Source organism: Leucoraja erinacea, chromosome 19 (assembly GCF_028641065.1).
Source record: "Leucoraja erinacea ecotype New England chromosome 19, Leri_hhj_1, whole genome shotgun sequence".
NCBI lineage: Eukaryota > Metazoa > Chordata > Chondrichthyes > Rajiformes > Rajidae > Leucoraja > Leucoraja erinaceus.
Window position 1 is genome coordinate 1,569,556 of NC_073395.1, and position 16,872 is coordinate 1,586,427.

The 16,872-nt window shown below is 45.8% G+C and overlaps 2 protein-coding genes across 2 annotated transcripts in view; one reads left to right on the plus strand and one right to left on the minus strand.

The window, feature by feature from the left end:
• Positions 1–397: 397 nt before the first annotated feature.
• On the minus strand, positions 398–3,825 carry cdkn1bb (cyclin-dependent kinase inhibitor 1Bb). The gene is made up of 3 exons (XM_055650033.1): positions 3,352–3,825; positions 2,796–2,930; positions 398–1,201 (listed from the first exon to the last, which is right to left on the minus strand). The coding sequence occupies exons 1-2, from the start codon at positions 3,794–3,796 to the stop codon at positions 2,806–2,808; spliced, it is 570 nt and encodes a 189-aa protein (XP_055506008.1). The 5' UTR covers positions 3,797–3,825; the 3' UTR covers positions 398–1,201; positions 2,796–2,805.
• Positions 3,826–6,717: 2,892 nt separating this feature from the next.
• The window catches only part of cdkn1d (cyclin-dependent kinase inhibitor 1D), a 30,042-nt gene continuing 19,887 nt past the window's right edge, over positions 6,718–16,872 (plus strand). Inside the window, exon 1 of the transcript XR_008725004.1 lies at positions 6,718–7,008. The gene's annotated coding sequence lies outside the window, so the exon portion shown is untranslated. The remainder of the gene's footprint in view (positions 7,009–16,872) is intronic.

The window sequence follows — 16,872 nt, forward strand, 5'->3', positions numbered from 1 at the left end:
AGAGTGTTGTGGACGCCGCCCCACCTCCAACCTAAAAATCACGCCCAAAACTGATGCACTTATGTTTTTAAAAAAATATATAAGCCTCAGAAAAAAATCGTTCCAGGGTGGATAGGGGTAGGTCAGCGATGTTATGAAAAGATAGTGCTGCAAACATGTTATAATCTTTCATCCAGCATTGACAAAATCAGTTGCAAAGGTAGGAGGTTGACAACAATTCAAGTATTGAATTAAATATTCAAACCACCTTCCTGACCGTACATGAGGCCGAAATCCACCCAACGTTACCTCGTTCGTCAATCAGCACCTGCACCCTCTTCTCCCTCCAATTAAGTAGTTCATTGTCATTAGTAACACGCGAAACAGCTGTGAATCACACACTTTTGAAAAAAGGGGGTATTGTACATTTTTCTTTATTTGATTTCACGATGCAAACCAAAAGGCAGCATCTTTCCACACGTTACAAAACAAACAAAAAGAGAAATATAACCAATGCTAAGGCAGAAAACAAGCCTGGCTCAGGACGCTTTTTCTTTCCAGCATGGCCTTACATCATGACAGGCAAAATAGAGGAGAAAAATCTACATTAAAGCATTTACAAATGCACATGAAAATATGCCACCGTGGCTTAACGGAAAATTATCTTCTAGAATCCAAAACAAAAACATCAATTCTTTTTAACATAAATAAGTTAGTATAATTTCTCAGTGTCTTTACAAAGTTATGTACACAGGTACATTAGATTTTTTTTTTTTTAACATACAATACACAGCTCGGTAGTTTTGCAAGTCCATAGGGAAAAAAACCTACATTGCTGCTATTCAAATCATATATATTTTTCTAAACTCTGAACTTTTAACATGTTTCCATTCCCTCCCCCCCCCCCTCTTTTCCCCACCAAACTGGTTTATGTGCTACAAAAAAAAACTATATACACAGGTAGTAAAATCAGCCAAGTGAAAAGGAAGAACCACAACCTAATTGCACTGCGATATATCCATTCTAAAATGGGCGGTTTTAGTGTTCACTTGAGTTCAGTGCTTGGACTCTCTCCACCATGGGAGAGGCAACGATATGTGTATGTGTGTGTGTGTGTGTGTGTGTGCGTGTGCGTGTGTGTGTGTGTGTGTGTGAGTGAGGAACGGGTCCCTCCTCCTGTAAGCACTGCCATAGATGAACAAGGAAAAGAGGATCATCGTGTCTGAAACAAGGAAAACACAAATACAGTTTAAAATTAAGTGTATCTTTCCCCCCAAATGGAAACACAGCTCTAAACAATTTATAATCTTTTAACCCAGTATAATTTGCAATGACAAGGTTGTCAGGCAGCATCTCTGGAGAACATGGGTAGGTGACGTTTGGGGTCGGGACACTTCTTCAGACTTCTGTATTTTCTTTCTAATTGTTTTCATTACTTAGATCCTAATTGGCACAGCCACGCTGTTCACTTCAAGCCACCCATATCGAGTGCAGCTGCCCCAAAAGTTGCTAAAGCAACCGGTGATTTGAAGCAAGTATTACCGGGAGCAATATTAATTTGGTCTTCTCCCCCACAAGACAATAACACACACCCCCTTCAGACTTATCCAGTGTTATACCTTGCTCTTGAAGTAATCTACAAGAAAACTATTCCAGGCAGCATGTCAGAAATTTACTGCAAAACACACGTACAGTTGGGGTGTTGTAACGTTTCAATAGATTAATTAGTATTATCGGATTAGCAAACAATAATTGCCATTGCAACTTTCAAATGCCATTTCTAAACAAGTGAATTTGTTCTCTAGTTATAGAACCATTGGTGAAGGGAACGAGGTGTTTGACACTGACAGGATCTACCGACAATAGCAGCAGCTCTTCCTTGGACTTTTAAGAAATTGGATCCGAAAATCAATCAAAATACCAAACGGTATTTGACTCGAAACAAATTGTGAATATTTCAGCATCTGCAACTGATTAAGTGAAATATTTTTGCAAAGATTCAATGCCAAGTGAATGAAATGTCATACCGTGCTATCTGGGACTAACCATAAACGTTGCGTACGCGACTTTTCACCAGCGAATGAGAATTTTATTTCCAACGCCCCGGTTTGGGGTAGACCGTGTGGAGGATTGAACACGGGTATCTAGTCTACTGTAACCACTGTTAATCCCGTTTATTGTGACTAGCCACTTCAAAGCTTCCTTCCCCCAGTCATCCACACCCACCCCACCCACCACCTTCGTGTAATATTTAGTCTAAGGGGCAGTGAAAGGAATGTAAAGGCATTAGGTAACATGTTGAAATTATTTAAGACACTTCTATGGACGTTTGCCCAAGGTACTACAGCCGATGAGATAAGTGATATTGGTCAGGTTTTAACTTAGATTATTTTATATCACCATGAAGGTTGGTCCTACAGAAACGTTCTTGTGGTTGTATGCACTGATATCATTCTGTTACTGCAACAAATGGGCAATAAAGTCTACATTATTAGGTGGTGAAGTAATTTAAGATAGTCACGGCGACGTTTCGATAGCATCGCAGGACGCTCCTGAGTGGGCATTGTTATTTGAAAACCAGCTGGAAACAATCACCTGCGCATACGTGTCGTTTTCGAATTAAAGAAACATTAGTGACATTACAATCCAGATCAGCTTCAAATCCTCAACTTGTGACCGCCGGGACAATTGGTCAAAGCAAGATGTTCTCTCTGCTTTTGCTACAGTCACACCTCAAGCTTCCAACTATTAAAAACCACACGAAGATTCATTCGCCCACGAAAACTAAAAATCGTAATTTTTTTTTTGAAAACTACCTTGTGATTTCTATGTTTGATGTCCACGAGAAATCGTTTTTTTCGGTGTCTTTTCTAATGTGCCCGCGGTGGGAGAATTTGTTGACCAGTCTGTTTCGGTCTTCGAATTCAACCTCTTTGCGTCTGGGATGTCATCTGCAAATTACATAACCACACACAAAAAATACATTAAAACAGAACATCTCAAATCAGGATGTCAATAAATTTCGAGGTAACTTCTGTTCTGACTTGCCCCAGTGTTTACCGGCATTAGTCAACCACATATCAACAAAAGCACTTTAAAAAAAAAGGACGTTTGGTTCATCTTATTTGTTTTAAATATAAATAAGGCCCCTGAAATTGTAGTATCCTTTTTCAAACGTAGAGGGATTTATTTCAGATTAATCGCAGACAAACCAAAGGACTGCAGGTTCCGTGTGAAATGCATGAAAATTACTGGTTGGGCGAATTTTTTTTTTTTTTTTTTTTTTTTTTTAAACGTGTATTAAAAGGTCAGAAAGGTCCGTTTGAAAATGGATCCTGTGGCTTTTTAACAGAACGCATCTTTGTCACCTACCGCCTGACGCAGACCGCTTACGGGGACTGCTGCACCGCTCTGTGACCAGTTCCTCCCGCTGTAGGTTCGCTAAGTCCGTGTCGCCCTGAAGCCGGGTCCCTGTGTAAACTATCGCATGGTTGCCATTCACATCAATCCCGCACTGCTCGGCCGGTGACACTTGCTCTCTGGAGGGCCGCCAGTAAAAATTAGGCACATCTTCACGATCCACGGCTTCCCATTTGTAATTTCCATCCAACGGCTTGTCCCTCTCGAAGTCGTAGTTCCATCTCCCTCTGTCCTGCTCGTGAATCTCTTGTTTTTTCAGCTGCAGGTCTCGGTTCAACCCGTCGTGGTCTATGGGACCGAAGAGGCTGCGGCAAGCAGAGGGTTTCGCGTTCCCTGTTATCTGCGCTGCCATTAGTTCCAGCGAGGGACTACCATTAGAAATGCGTACGTTTGACATTTTTTCCCCCTTCGTAACAACCCCCACCCCCCCTCCCCACCACCACCCCCCTCCCTCCCTGCCTGCCTGCCTCCCCCTCTCGCTGAGAGCCGTCCACAGCCCCGACAAGTAAAGCTGCAGAAATTGCAAAGCTTGCGCGCCCGTGCAATTCTCGCCGAAGCTCCAACGCGCAGAACCAAAGCAAAACAAAACGCCACCCTCACCCCCCCACTCCCAAAAAAAAAACGGCAACAACAACCGTTTACGGCGTATCTCCGCAAGACTCACTCTCTAATAAGGCGGAAAAAAAACTGGCTTTTTTTCAGTTACCCAATATGGCGAAGGAGGTTGACGACGAGGAAACCGAGTGACGGACAGGGAATTTTAAAAAGCGAGCACCGTGCAATTGGTCCAGAGACACGGAGGGCCGCCCACGGTCCCGCCCGGCTGCACCAGACTTGGGATCCCGGGCAACCAGCGAGCTGCTGCCTGCCTGCCTGCCAGCCAGCAGGCCAGCCACCGTGCTATGATCTAAACGCGCCTGGTTATTGACAAGCAACCCTCTCCCTCTCTCTCTGCCACTACCCCCACCCTTCCCCCGCCGGCCAGGCGAGAGAGACAGACAGACAGACAGAGAGAGGGGGTCAGGCGACCAGTGGTGTTAGTGGCAACGATCAGACTCACCAGCGCCGCCCTCCTGACAACCCCCGCAAACACAGCCCACCTTGCCACAATGTGTAGGAAGGAACTGCAGATGCTGGTTTAAATCGAAGGTAAACACAAAATGCTGGAGTAACTCAGCGGGGGCAGGCAGCGTCTCTGCGGAGAAGGAATGGTTGGGTGACGTTTCGGGTCGAGACCCTTCTTCAGACTGAAACGTCACCCATTCCTTCTCTCCAGAGATGCTGCCTGTCCCGCTGAGTTACTCCAGCTTTTTGTGTCATAGAAACATAGAAAATAAGTGCAGGAGTAGGCCATTCGGCCCTTCGAGCCTGCACCGCTATTCAATATGATCATGGCTGATCATCCAACTCAGTATCCTGTACCTGCCTTCTCTCCCTTTAGCCACAAGGGCCACATCTAACTCCCTCTTAAATATAGCCAACGACCTGGCCTCAACTACCTCCCTCTGGCAGCTCGTTCCATCCACCCACTACCATCTGTGTGGAGAAAAGTTGCCGCTCAGGTTCCTGTTCAATCTTGCCCCTCTCGCCTAAAACCTACAGTTTCTTGCCCCCTAGTTCTAGCTCGCTAGCATTTAGAAGATTGAGGGAGGGTGGGGGGGGTCTTATAGAAACTTACAAAATTCTTAAGGGGTTGGACAGGCTAGATGCAGGAAGATTGTTCCCGATGTTGGGGAAGTCCAGAACAAGGGGTCACAGTTTAAGGATAAGGGGGAAATCTTTTAGGACCGAGATGAGAAAAACATTTTCACACAGAGAGTGGTGAATCTGTGGAATTCTCTGCCAGTTGAGGCTAGTTGAGGCCAGTTCATTGGCTATATTTAAGAGGGAGTTCGATGTGGCCCTTGTGGCTAAAGGGATCAGGGGGTATGGAGAGAAGGCAGGTACAGGATACTGAATTGGATGATCAGCCATGATCATATTGAATGGCGGTGCAGGCTCGAAGGGCCGAAAGGCCTACTCCTGCACCTATTTTCTATGTTTCTTGATTCCACTACTCGAGGTAAAATACTGTGCATTCGCCCTATCTATTCCCCTGGTGGTCTTATACACCTCGACACGATCACCCCAGAACCTGCACTCCAAGGAGATAAAATGTCCTAGTCTGTCTATAGCTCAGGCCTTCGATTCCTGGCAACATCCCTGTAAATCTTCTCTGCGTTTAAGAAGGAACTGCAGATGCTGGAAAATCGAAGGTAGACAAAAGTGCTGGAGAAACTCAGCGGGTGCAGCAGCATCTATGGAGCGAAGGAAATAGGCAACGTTTCGGGCCGAAACCCTTCCAGGGTTTCGGCTCGAAACGTTGCCTATTTCCTTCAGGGGTTCGGCCCGAAACTTTGCCTATTTCCTTCGCTCCATAGATGCTGCTGCACCCGCTGAGTTTCTCCAGCATTTTTGTCTACCTTCTCTGCGTCCTTTCTATGTTAACGACTCACCTTTCTTAAAGTAGGGCGACAAAAAATGAACAGTGTATCCACCTCATGATTTGATACCCCTCTCTCAGATCAACTGTCATCTGAGATATTCTCCACCGACATACACGGTTTGCCGACTTCCAATGTGAGGTTCAAGATTCAAGAGAGTTTATTGTTATGTGTCCCTGATAGGACAATGAAATTATTGCTTTGCTTCAGCACAACAGAACATAGTAGGCATTGACTACAGAACAGATCAGCGTGTCCATATACCATTGTATAAATATATACACACACGAATAAATAAACTAAACGGTTAAAATGTAAATAACAGATAATGGGCTATTAATAGAAACATAGAAACATAGAAAATAGGTGCAGGAGTAGGCCATTCGGCCCTTCGAGCCTGCACCGCCATTTAATATGATCATGGCTGATCATCCAACTCAGTATCCTGTACCTGCCTTCTCTCCATACCCCCTGATCCCTTTAGCCTCAAGGGCCACATCTGACTCCCTCTTAAATGAACTGGCCTCAACTACCTTCTGTGGCAGAGAATGCCACAGATTCACCACTCTCTGTGTGAAAAATGTTTTTCTCGTCTCGGTCCTAAAAGATTTCCCCCTTGTCCTTAAAAATTCCCCCTTATCCTTAAATGTTCAGAGTTTTGTCCGAGCTAAGTCTGGACAAGACCCGATCATTAAAGTGTATTGTTTTAGAGTAATACACGATTGCACCGACTGGTTACTCCTAAATTCAAAAAACAACATTTTGCAGTGTGTCAGATTCTGTCGGCGCTGGGCAAACTGTTGACTTATTACAAGGAGGTGCCCAAGGAGTTAATGTTCTGGCGGTTATATATTTAAACGCGCATTGTGGAGTGGTTTCAAATTTTCCTCGCAGGATATTTTACACTTGAAACTTGGACTTTATGCTCCCCTCCCTCCCCCAGCACTGGTCGTATTATTCTGGTAGATTGTTCCTCTGAAAGCCCACCAGAGGTTAAACAGAGAAAATGGGCTTGAAGACATGGACAAGTCGGGAATACACTCTCAACACGGGCGCGAGGGTTTTACGCCGCTCCGCTGTGGACATTTTGACCGGCAGTTCGTGCCTCGCTTCACTGGACCATCAGGTGACCTGTACACGGCTTGAAGTTAAATAAATAGCCCTATCGCAGCTAATATAGACACAGAGTGCTGGAGTAACTCGGCGGGTCGGGCAGTGTCTCTGGGGAACATGGATAGGTAACGCTTCAGGTCTGGAGCTTCTCTAGACTCATTCAGCCCCATCGCAACGCAGTCGTGGGCAACATCTCTGGAGAACACACATGGATAGGAACGGTTTGGGTTGGGGGGGGGGGGGGGGGGGGGTATATGGGCCAGACGCGAGCAGGTTGGCCAATGTTCCTTACGTATGCTTTAAAATAGAGTTTTCAACATTTGATGCTGAAATCTCAGTCCGTGTTAATAACAGCAGGCGGGCGGAGCGGTTATGACTCATATTTGGTGTGGTGGGTGTATGGAACGAGCTGCTGGAGAAGGTAGTTGAGGCTGGGACTAACCCTTTGTTTAAGAAACAGTTCGACAGGTACTTGGATAGGACGGGTTTGGAGGGAGATGGGCCAAACGCAGGCAGGTGGGACTAGTGTAGATGGGACATGTTGATCTGGGTCTGTTTCCACGCTGTATCACCCCGTGGCTATTAGACAACAGGGACATCTATTTCAAGCCCCATCCCCCCGTAAACACCGCTACAAACATTCCACCCACCCCCCCCCACACACACACACACACCCACACACACACACACACACACACACACACACACACACACACACACACACACACACACACACACACACACACACACACACACACACACACACACACCTGTATGCACATATCACTCGGCAGGCTTTGCCCGGCCCATCTTCTCTTCCTGCTCCCCCTCCCCCACAATCAGCCTGAGGAAGGGTCCCAACCCGGATCATCCCCTGTCATGTCCACGGAATCAATGGATATGGGGGCAAAGCAGAAACAAGATACAGATTCAGGATGATCAGCCATCATCATATTGAATTTCATAGCAAAAGGATTTGAGTATAGGAGCAGGGAGGTTCTACTGTAGTTGTACAGGGTCTTGGTGAGACCACACCTGGAGTATTGCGTACAGTTTTGGTCTCCTAATCTGAGGAAAGACATTATTGCCATAGAGGGAGTGCAGAGAAGGTTCACCAGACTGATTCCTGGGATGTCAGGACTGTCTTATGAAGAAAGACTGGATAGACTTGGTTTATACTCTCTAGAATTTAGGAGATTGAGAGGGGATCTTATAGAAACTTACAAAATTCTTAAGGGGTTGGACAGGCTAGATGCAGGAAGATTGCTCCCGATGTAGGGAAGTCCAGGACAAGGGGTCACAGCTTAAGGATAAGGGGGAATCCTTTAAAACTGAGATGAGAAGAACTTTTTTTCACACAGAGAGTGGTGAATTTCTGGAACTCTCTGCCACAGAGGGTAGCCGAGGCCAGTTCATTGGCTATATTTAAGAGGGAGTTAGATGTGGCCCTTGTGGCTAAGGGGATCAGAGGGTATGGAGAGAAGGCAGGTACGGGATACTGAGTTGGATGATCAGCCATGATCATATTGAATGGCGGTGCAGGCTCGAAGGGCCGAATGGCATACTCCTGCACCTAATTTCTATGTTTCTATGTTTCTATGAATGGCGGTGCTGGCTCGATGGGCCGAACTCACCCCTGCACCTATTTTCTATGTTTACATGTCCTCCAGCGACGCGGGCCTGACTTCCCACCACTTTGTGTCGTTTTTTATCACCATATTAATATCAAAACTCCGAGACTGCGCGCATGAAAACTTCCCGCGGTGAATCTACATTATTATATAAAACGCACTGTGAATTAATTCAACGCTGTCCACGTTAATAGAACCATGTTCACTCATAATTAGAAAAGAATGAAATATCTGTGCGGTGATGGCAGGCGTGAAACTAAAACCTAGAAAGTAGTTGCTACAGAACCATTCTATGAAACTTATTTCTCGTAGACCCATTCTTGTCTGATCTGCTTTAGAGACATTCTCATAACACGTCAGGCCGTTTTATCTTCTTGCAATCAAGGGCAGCAATCTAACGCGGGGAATGATTGCCTGGTGAAATTACAACTGAATCGTTTGTAGCGGTTTAAGTGCAAGAGACACAATGTCAATAACGGTGGTGTGGGAACCCTGAAGGAAATAGGCAACGTTTCGGGCCGAAACCCGGAAGGGTTTCGGCCCGAAACGTTACCTATTTCCTTCGCTCCATAGATGCTGCCGCACCCGCTGAGTTTCTCCAGCAATTTTTCTCCACACCACCTTCTTCAGACGTGCAGGAAGGAACTGCAGATGCTGGTTTAAATCGAAGATAGACCCAACATGCTGGAGTAACTCAGCGGGACAGGCAGCATCTCTGGAGAGAAGGGACAGGTGAGGTTTCGGGCCGAGACCCTTCTTCAGACTGAATCAGACTTAATTCTGAAGATGGCTCGCATGTTTTTCACACAGGGAGTGGGGAATCTCTGGAACTCTCTGCCACAGAGGGTAGTTGGGGCCAGTTCATACCGATCTTTGAAGAGGGAGTTACATGTTTGCACTGTGGCTAAAGGATCAGAGGGTATGGAGATAAGGCAGGTACGGGATTTCTGGCAGTTGGATGATAGGAGATGATTAGATTGAATGGGGGTGCAGGAAACTAGAAATTAGGGCAGATTGGCCCATACTCCCCTTCGACCTAATTTCTACCGTCTATGTCAATATGTCTATGGCTGGTCCAACGCGTATCCTTCTCTCCAGAGATGCTGCCTGTCCCGCTGATTACTCCCATTCTGTAGCCACAAGGGCCAATGTCAATCCCTCTTAAATTTCGCACTGTTACTGTTTGCAAACATCTTGTACTAAATATAAACGCATTTGCGGACAGGTAGATCCATAGGAGAGGTTTAGACTCTCATGTGTGCAAAACGCGGGCAGGTGGGACTAGCGTAGACATGGCACCTTGACCGGCATGGACTAGGTGGGCCGAAGGGCCTGTACTCGTGGTGCATGACTCTATTTAGGGGAAACACAATAATAGCCGCTGATTGTTTCCCATTGCGGTATCACAGATGTGCTTTTTAAAAGTAAAACCCCAGCCTTAATTCAGTCGGATGCCTCGACTGTTATCGTTGCTAAACTTGGAGAAAAAAATAAGATAATAATGTATAATCCTGCCATAGCCTCGCCACAGTGATTCGTCAAAGGATTATTCAATTAAATACATTACAGGTTCAAATAAATACATTCCGATACCATTGCTCCACGCCGTGGTTGGGATGGGAGTGGGGGAACGTATACAACGAGACAATGTCAAATCGTTACAACGCATACAACTACCCCGAGACCACTTGTCATTCAAATATTTTGCTGAACCACTCGACGCGTGTTTTTTTCCCCCGGAAGAGGAGTTGCAATTAATTGTTTTTAATTGCAACTCAGTGAAATATCACTTTCCTGCAGTTCAAAATCAACGTGAGGTGGGTGTAATTTAACACTGCGTTGATGTGAATGTGACGGAGTTAGAATGGTTTTGGGGCGCTGCTGAGCACAACTCCTACTCTGCACAAGGTAGGGTGGGCTTTAAGAACATTCTTCCGGTTAGATGGCAGGTGTGCAGAGGGTGAAAGAGGCAGAGCGAGTGGCACAGGCCTGGTGTTCTGCCTGAGAGTGGAGACAGTCAGGACAGTGTTGGGCGCAGTACTTAATGATTCCACGTGGGGAAGATCAGATCAGGCTGGGCCATATTCGTTTCGATTTGTATTCATTTAAGTTACACACTAGTACAAAACACAAAGTGCTGGACGAACCCAGCGCACCAGGCAGCATCTGTGGAAGGAATAGTCCACTGTTCAGACTCAAGACTCTAGCATCTGCAGTATCTCTATTGTCACGGTCCAATGGAATTGCATATGGGTGCTGGATATCAGTGAGTCTGAAGAAGGGTCTCCACTTAAAACACACGCTCTCCTCATGTAACTGCTCTGCACCTCTCTATACAAGTACATCCTTTCTAATGGATGAAATGCCATTGATAAAGCACCAGAGGATCCTGGGTTCAGCAAATATCCCGAGAACCTCTTGCAGCAATGTTGTGATGATGGCCTCCCAATAATCTCAACTGCCTTCCTTTGTACCTGGAGAAATAGTGTGAGATTTCGGCCTCATTCAAGTTAATATCCGTGCTACCTAGGCTTGCGGGTTTAAGTCATCGGGAGAGGTTGGTTTGTACGGAGCATCTGTTGAACACATCCTAGAACATAGAAGAGTACAGGACAGTTACATGTCCTTGGGCCCACCATGTCCGTGCCAAATATAACGTCAAGATTCAAGTGTCCCATAGTCCCTTGTCTCTCCAATACCCACCAGTGGTCCAGGCTCAGTATTAGTTAATGGTCAGACAGAGTGAAGCAAGCTGTCTTCAATCAGTCTGGGCATATATATGCTGAATACAATACTGGAGAGAGCCTTCAACAGAGGAACAAGTGGTGATGAGTTGTGTAGGGGAAAGAATGGGTGAAATGTAAAAAAAAAACCTTCAACAATAACTCTACCATAACCTTGTTGAAATACGTTGTCATGGTCAGTTGTAGGATATGCTGTTTGTGTTTGCCTTCAAGGAAACAGTTAAATATTAATTATAAGAAGTAAGGATAAGGGGTAAGCCATCTAGAACGGAGACGAGGAAACACTTTTTCTCACAGAGTGTTGTGAGTCTGTGGAATTCTCTGCCTCAGAGGGCGGTGGAGGCCACTTCTCTGGAGACTTTCAAGAGAGAGCTAGATAGGGCTCTTAAAAATAGCGGAGTCAGAGGATATGGGGAGAAGGCAGGAACGGAGTACTGATTGGGGATGATCAGCCATGATCACATTGAATGGAGGTGCTGGCTCGAAGGGCTGAATGGCCTCCTCCTGCACCTATTGTCTATGTATCTATGTAGATCTAAACCTATGCATTCCCAGACAATTCATTGGGAAACACATGATTACGGGACCATTTTAACCAGATTCAGGATGGTGGATCAGCCACACAAGGCATCAACATTGGCCTTGACAGTGAGGATCACCTCCCGAATTATGACATGTTTAAGGCAGAGATAGATAGATTCTTGATCAGCACGGGTGTCAGGGGTTACGGGGAGAAGGCAGGGTATCGGGTTAGGAGGGAGAGATAGATCAGCCATGATTGAATGGTGGAGTCCACTTGACGGGCTGAATGGCCTAATTCTGCTCCTATCACTTATGAACATGAAAAATAATACGTTTCAAAACCTTAAAATGTACACGATTCTTAACATTGAGCTTATTTGTGTCAGACATTGCTGGAGTGAAGCATTCAGTGGGGCATGTGATGGCCAATGAGTTGTCATAGCAGAGCATCAAATAGAGCATAGAACAGCACAGTGCAGGAACAGGCCCTTCAGCCCACAATGCCCATGCTAAACACCATCTCTCCTGCCTGCACCTAATCCATATCCTCCTATTCCTTGCATATCAGCAGGGAAAGTTCTTCACTGTACCTCAGTACACATGACAATAAACTAAACTAAACTATTCGACTATAGACACAAAATGTTGGAGTAACTCAGCGGGACAGACAGCATCTCTGGATAGAAGGAATGGGTGACTTTTCGGGTCGAGACCCTTCTATATCTGTTCCCCAATCTAAAAGCCTCTTAAACATCACTATCATATCTGCCTCCACTACCCTGGTAGCATGTTACTGGGCACCCACCACCTCCTGGGTAAAAAAACTTGCCCCACACATTTATCCTCAACTATTTTCTGACAGTATTTTGTTATTAAAGTTCCTACATTAAAGTTGCCAGATTTTGGCACAACTCTTTGCGGACCCCACCTTTACTGTTGGTTATTTGGTTAACTATTAACAAAATAGTACACTTATTATTATTTTAATAAACTATTTTAAGTTAGCATCGTTCAGTTTTCAGCAAACTGCTGTGGCCCCTCTCGTTATCTGCAAGATTTCAGGATACAAAGGTTTGTGTAGATGGGAGAGTGACTTTCCCCACTGCACACAGGCGATTGTGTTTTTCCTTCTTTTCTCCGCTCTGAATGAGTGTTTGACGTAAACACACTAATTCACAGCAACTGCACAACCCTGTCAGTGTAAACTGGATGTGGGCAGACTCCACCCACAGTGTTAATGGGGTAATTGCATCCATACAACATAAAGACTTAAACGTATTTCTGGTTTAAAGTCAGACAACTTAACTCTCATGGATGAAAGCTGTCATCTCAACCATCTGATATTCCCTCGGCTTCAACTCTCTAGAATTTAGGAGATTGAGAGGGGATCTTATAGAAACTTACAAAATTCTTAAGGGGTTGGACAGGCTAGATGCAGGAAGATTGTTCCCAATGTTGGGGAAGTCCAGGACAAGGGGTCACAGCTTAAGGATAAGGGGGAAATCCTTTAAAACCAAGATGAGAAGAACTTTTTTCACACAGAGAGTGGTGAATCTCTGGAACTCTCTGCCAGAGAGGGTAGTTGAGGCCAGTTCATTGGCTATATTTAAGAGGGAGTTAGATGTGGCCCTTGTGGCTAAGGGGATCAGGGGGTATGGAGAGAAGGCAGGTACGGGATACTGAGTTGGATGATCAGCCATGATCACATTGAATGGCGGTGCAGGCTCGAAGGGCCGAATGGCCTACTCCTGCACCTAATTTCTATGTTTCTATGTTTCTTCACGCCAGAAACTTACTGTACAAGACCCTGTGTTTAAGAAGGAACTGCAGATGCTGGAAAAATCGAAGGTAGATAAAAATGCTGGAGAAACTCAGTGGGGAGGCAGCATCTATGGAGTGAAGGAAATAGGTGACATTTCGGGTCGAAACTTTGTACAAGACTCTGTGCTCACACAATCTGACACATTTTCTTAATTAAAAAAAAAAGAATTCCATAGGATTCAATTATTACAGTAAGATAAACAACACAGGAATTAAATGCAAGTTGTTCTGCTGAATATCTATTTGCTGTAACAGAAAACATTTGTCTATTCTGGGGGATAAATTTAATTTTGCTTCATATTATTATGGACATGGATTGAAAATTTAAAGCAATAACATTAACTGCCAAAAAGTCAAAGGCATTGTTCCGTGCCCACCTCTTGTTCAGCTTTCTCCCTCTTCTATTAGTCTGAGAAGGGTCCTGACCAGAAATGTTGTCAGTCCATTCCCTCTACAGATGTTGCCCGACTTGCTAATGTCCTCGTATTTTGAAGTCGCTATGGATGTGCAGGGAATGGAGAGATAGGGATCACATGGTTTAACTTGGCTTCATGTTTGGCACGAAGGGCACATGGAAGGGCCTGTTCCTGTGCTATTTACCAGATAACACCCATGATGGCACTGAGCCAAGCTGTATTACAATGATGTTGTATGTGGAACTCCAAAGGTACATCTTCCAGGATCTGCACAAGCGCTTCGCTTTTAGGCCAAACGTTTGTTATTTGGGGCCTACATACAACGAGACTAACAAAGTATCAATGCCGGGACAAAATGAACTAATGAAAGGCAACCCTAGTACAGAATGAAAAAGCAATTGATAATATGACTGAATATATCAGTGAATGAAAATAATGCACTATTGTATAAATATGATTTATTCCTGATACGACGAATCAATTGATTTTGCACACCTCATATTCAGCACCAACTATCCACAGTAGTATCTCAAGACATTATAAAATTGGAAGATGGCACGTTAGAGCTGTTGCCTCGTGGTGCCAGGGACCCGGGTTTGATCCTGACCTTGGGTGTTGTCTGTGTACAGTTTACACGTTCTCCCCCTGACCGTGTGGGTATATATGGACGGGAAGGGAATGGAAGGTTATGGTCTGAGCGCAGGTATATGGGACTAGGGGAGAATATGTGTTCGGCACGGACTAGAAGGGTCGGGATGGCCTGTTTCCGTGCTGTAAATTGTTATAGGGTTATATGGTTTCCTACGGTGATAGGCGGGAATCCTGTGGAGGACGGGCGACATATTCCCCCCCCCCCCCCCCCCCGCTTTGAGAGGTGGGGGACAATCTCCCCCCCCCCCCACCATGTTTTGTAATGCAGACTTTATCAGACGCTTTCTAAGGGCTGAATCGGCCCATTCGCGGGGCATTTCAGCGCCCGGCGCGGCTTAAAATCAAACTGCAGCATCAACGCAACCGAGGCTCCCGATGCCGGGCGATGAAAGGCCCCGTGAACAGGCCAATAGAAGCCACACGATTTGGGCCGGGCAAAGCTGCTGTTGCTGGAGTTGGGAGTCGGTCCCTAACCAGGTCAGCTCCCGATGTCACCGTCCACAGGGCCCACGGCCGAAGCCTCGCGTGTGTGTGCAAGCGTGTGGACGCCAAGAAATTGTGTCCTCCCCATGTTTTGATAGCGATTTCCGTGCCTGCCTGCTCTGTCCGGGAGCTCCTGTTTCCTCCCACATCCCAAATGCGTGCAAGTTTGTGGGTCAATCAGCCTCTGTAAATTGTCCCTGGTGTGTAAGGAGTGGATGAGAAAGTGGGATAGCACACAGAACTAGTGTGAATGGGTGATGGATGGATAGCATGGACTTGCTGGGCCGAAAGGCCTGTTTCCATGCAGTCCACATGAAATAAGGTGTAACTGGATCTATTGCGCCCTCTGGTGTTTAGTGGAAGCTATTGATCTCAGTTCCATTCCTGCACTAGCTGCTGTTCATAAACAGTGGGTTGAATCTGGAGTTAAAACCAACAACACTTATTTAAAATACTCAATAACATATCAGTAAATTGTCAGATGGATAGTTGTTTACATGGTAGTGGATTTATTTCTAAAGTGTGTGATTTAACTGTACTACTGTACTAACTTTACAAACATTCTTACAAAAACATACAAAATTCTTAAGGGGTTGGACAGGCTAGATGCAGGAAGATTGTTCCCGATGTTGGGGAAGTCCAGGACAAGGGGTCACAGTTTAAGGATAAGGGGGAAGTCTTTTAGGACCGAGATGAGAAAAAAAAATAATTCACACAAAGAGTGGTGAATCTGTGGAACTCTCTGCCACAGAAGGTAGTTGAGGCCAGTTCATTGGCTATACTTAAGAGGGAGTTAGATGTGGCCCTTGTGGCTAAAGGGATCAGGGGGTATGGAGAGAAGGCAGGTACGGGATACTGAGTTGGATGATCAGCCATGATCATATTGAATGGCGGTGCAGGCTCGAAGGGCCGAATGGCCTCTACTCCTGCACCTATTTTCTAGTTTCTATGTTTCAATACTGTACTGTACGTCGACAAAAATGCTGGCGAAACTCAGCGGGTGAGGCAGCATCTGTGGAGCGAAGGAATAGGTGACGTTTCGAGTCTCGCTCCACAGATGCTGCCTCACCCACTGAGTTTTGCCAGCACTTTTGTCTACCTATGATTTTTCCAGCATCTGCAGTTCTTTCTTAAACATACTGTACTGTACATTATGTTGGCTATTTGATTTTTTAGAATAACACTCAGACAGGAATGTGTAAAGAACGTGTGTTACAGGGACGTTGGTCCCTGCCCCAATCCCTCCCCTGGGGGGAGACCGCTTTTCGGGGCTCCTGCAACGACGACTTCTCCCGCCCGAGTTGCGGGGTTGAAGAGCTCCTGGAGCGGGGCCTGACACCACTGCCCCGCGCGGCTGGAATGGCCGCGGACTCTGCGAGCGCACGCCGGGGGCTCCAACACCAGGACCCGGTGTGCGACCTCGCACCACCCGGCGTGGCTTTAATGGCCGCGGGACAATCGCCATCGCCAGCCGGGGGCTATGACTTTGACTCTGACATCGGGGGGGGGGAGAGTGCAGTGGAGAGATAAGTTTATTTGGCCTTCCATCACAGCAATGTGATGGATGTTTATGTTAAATGTAATTATGTTGTGTCTGGGGTCTATTTGT

Excerpts from the sequence above, each read along its gene's own strand:
- cdkn1bb (XM_055650033.1), bottom strand. The coding sequence starts at position 3,796 with ATGTCAAACGTACGCATTTCTAATGGTAGTCCCTCGCTGGAACTAATG. Across the intron at positions 2,931-3,351 it reads TAAGCGGTCTGCGTCAGGCG|ATGACATCCCAGACGCAAAG; the intron begins GTAGGTGACAAA and ends TGTAATTTGCAG.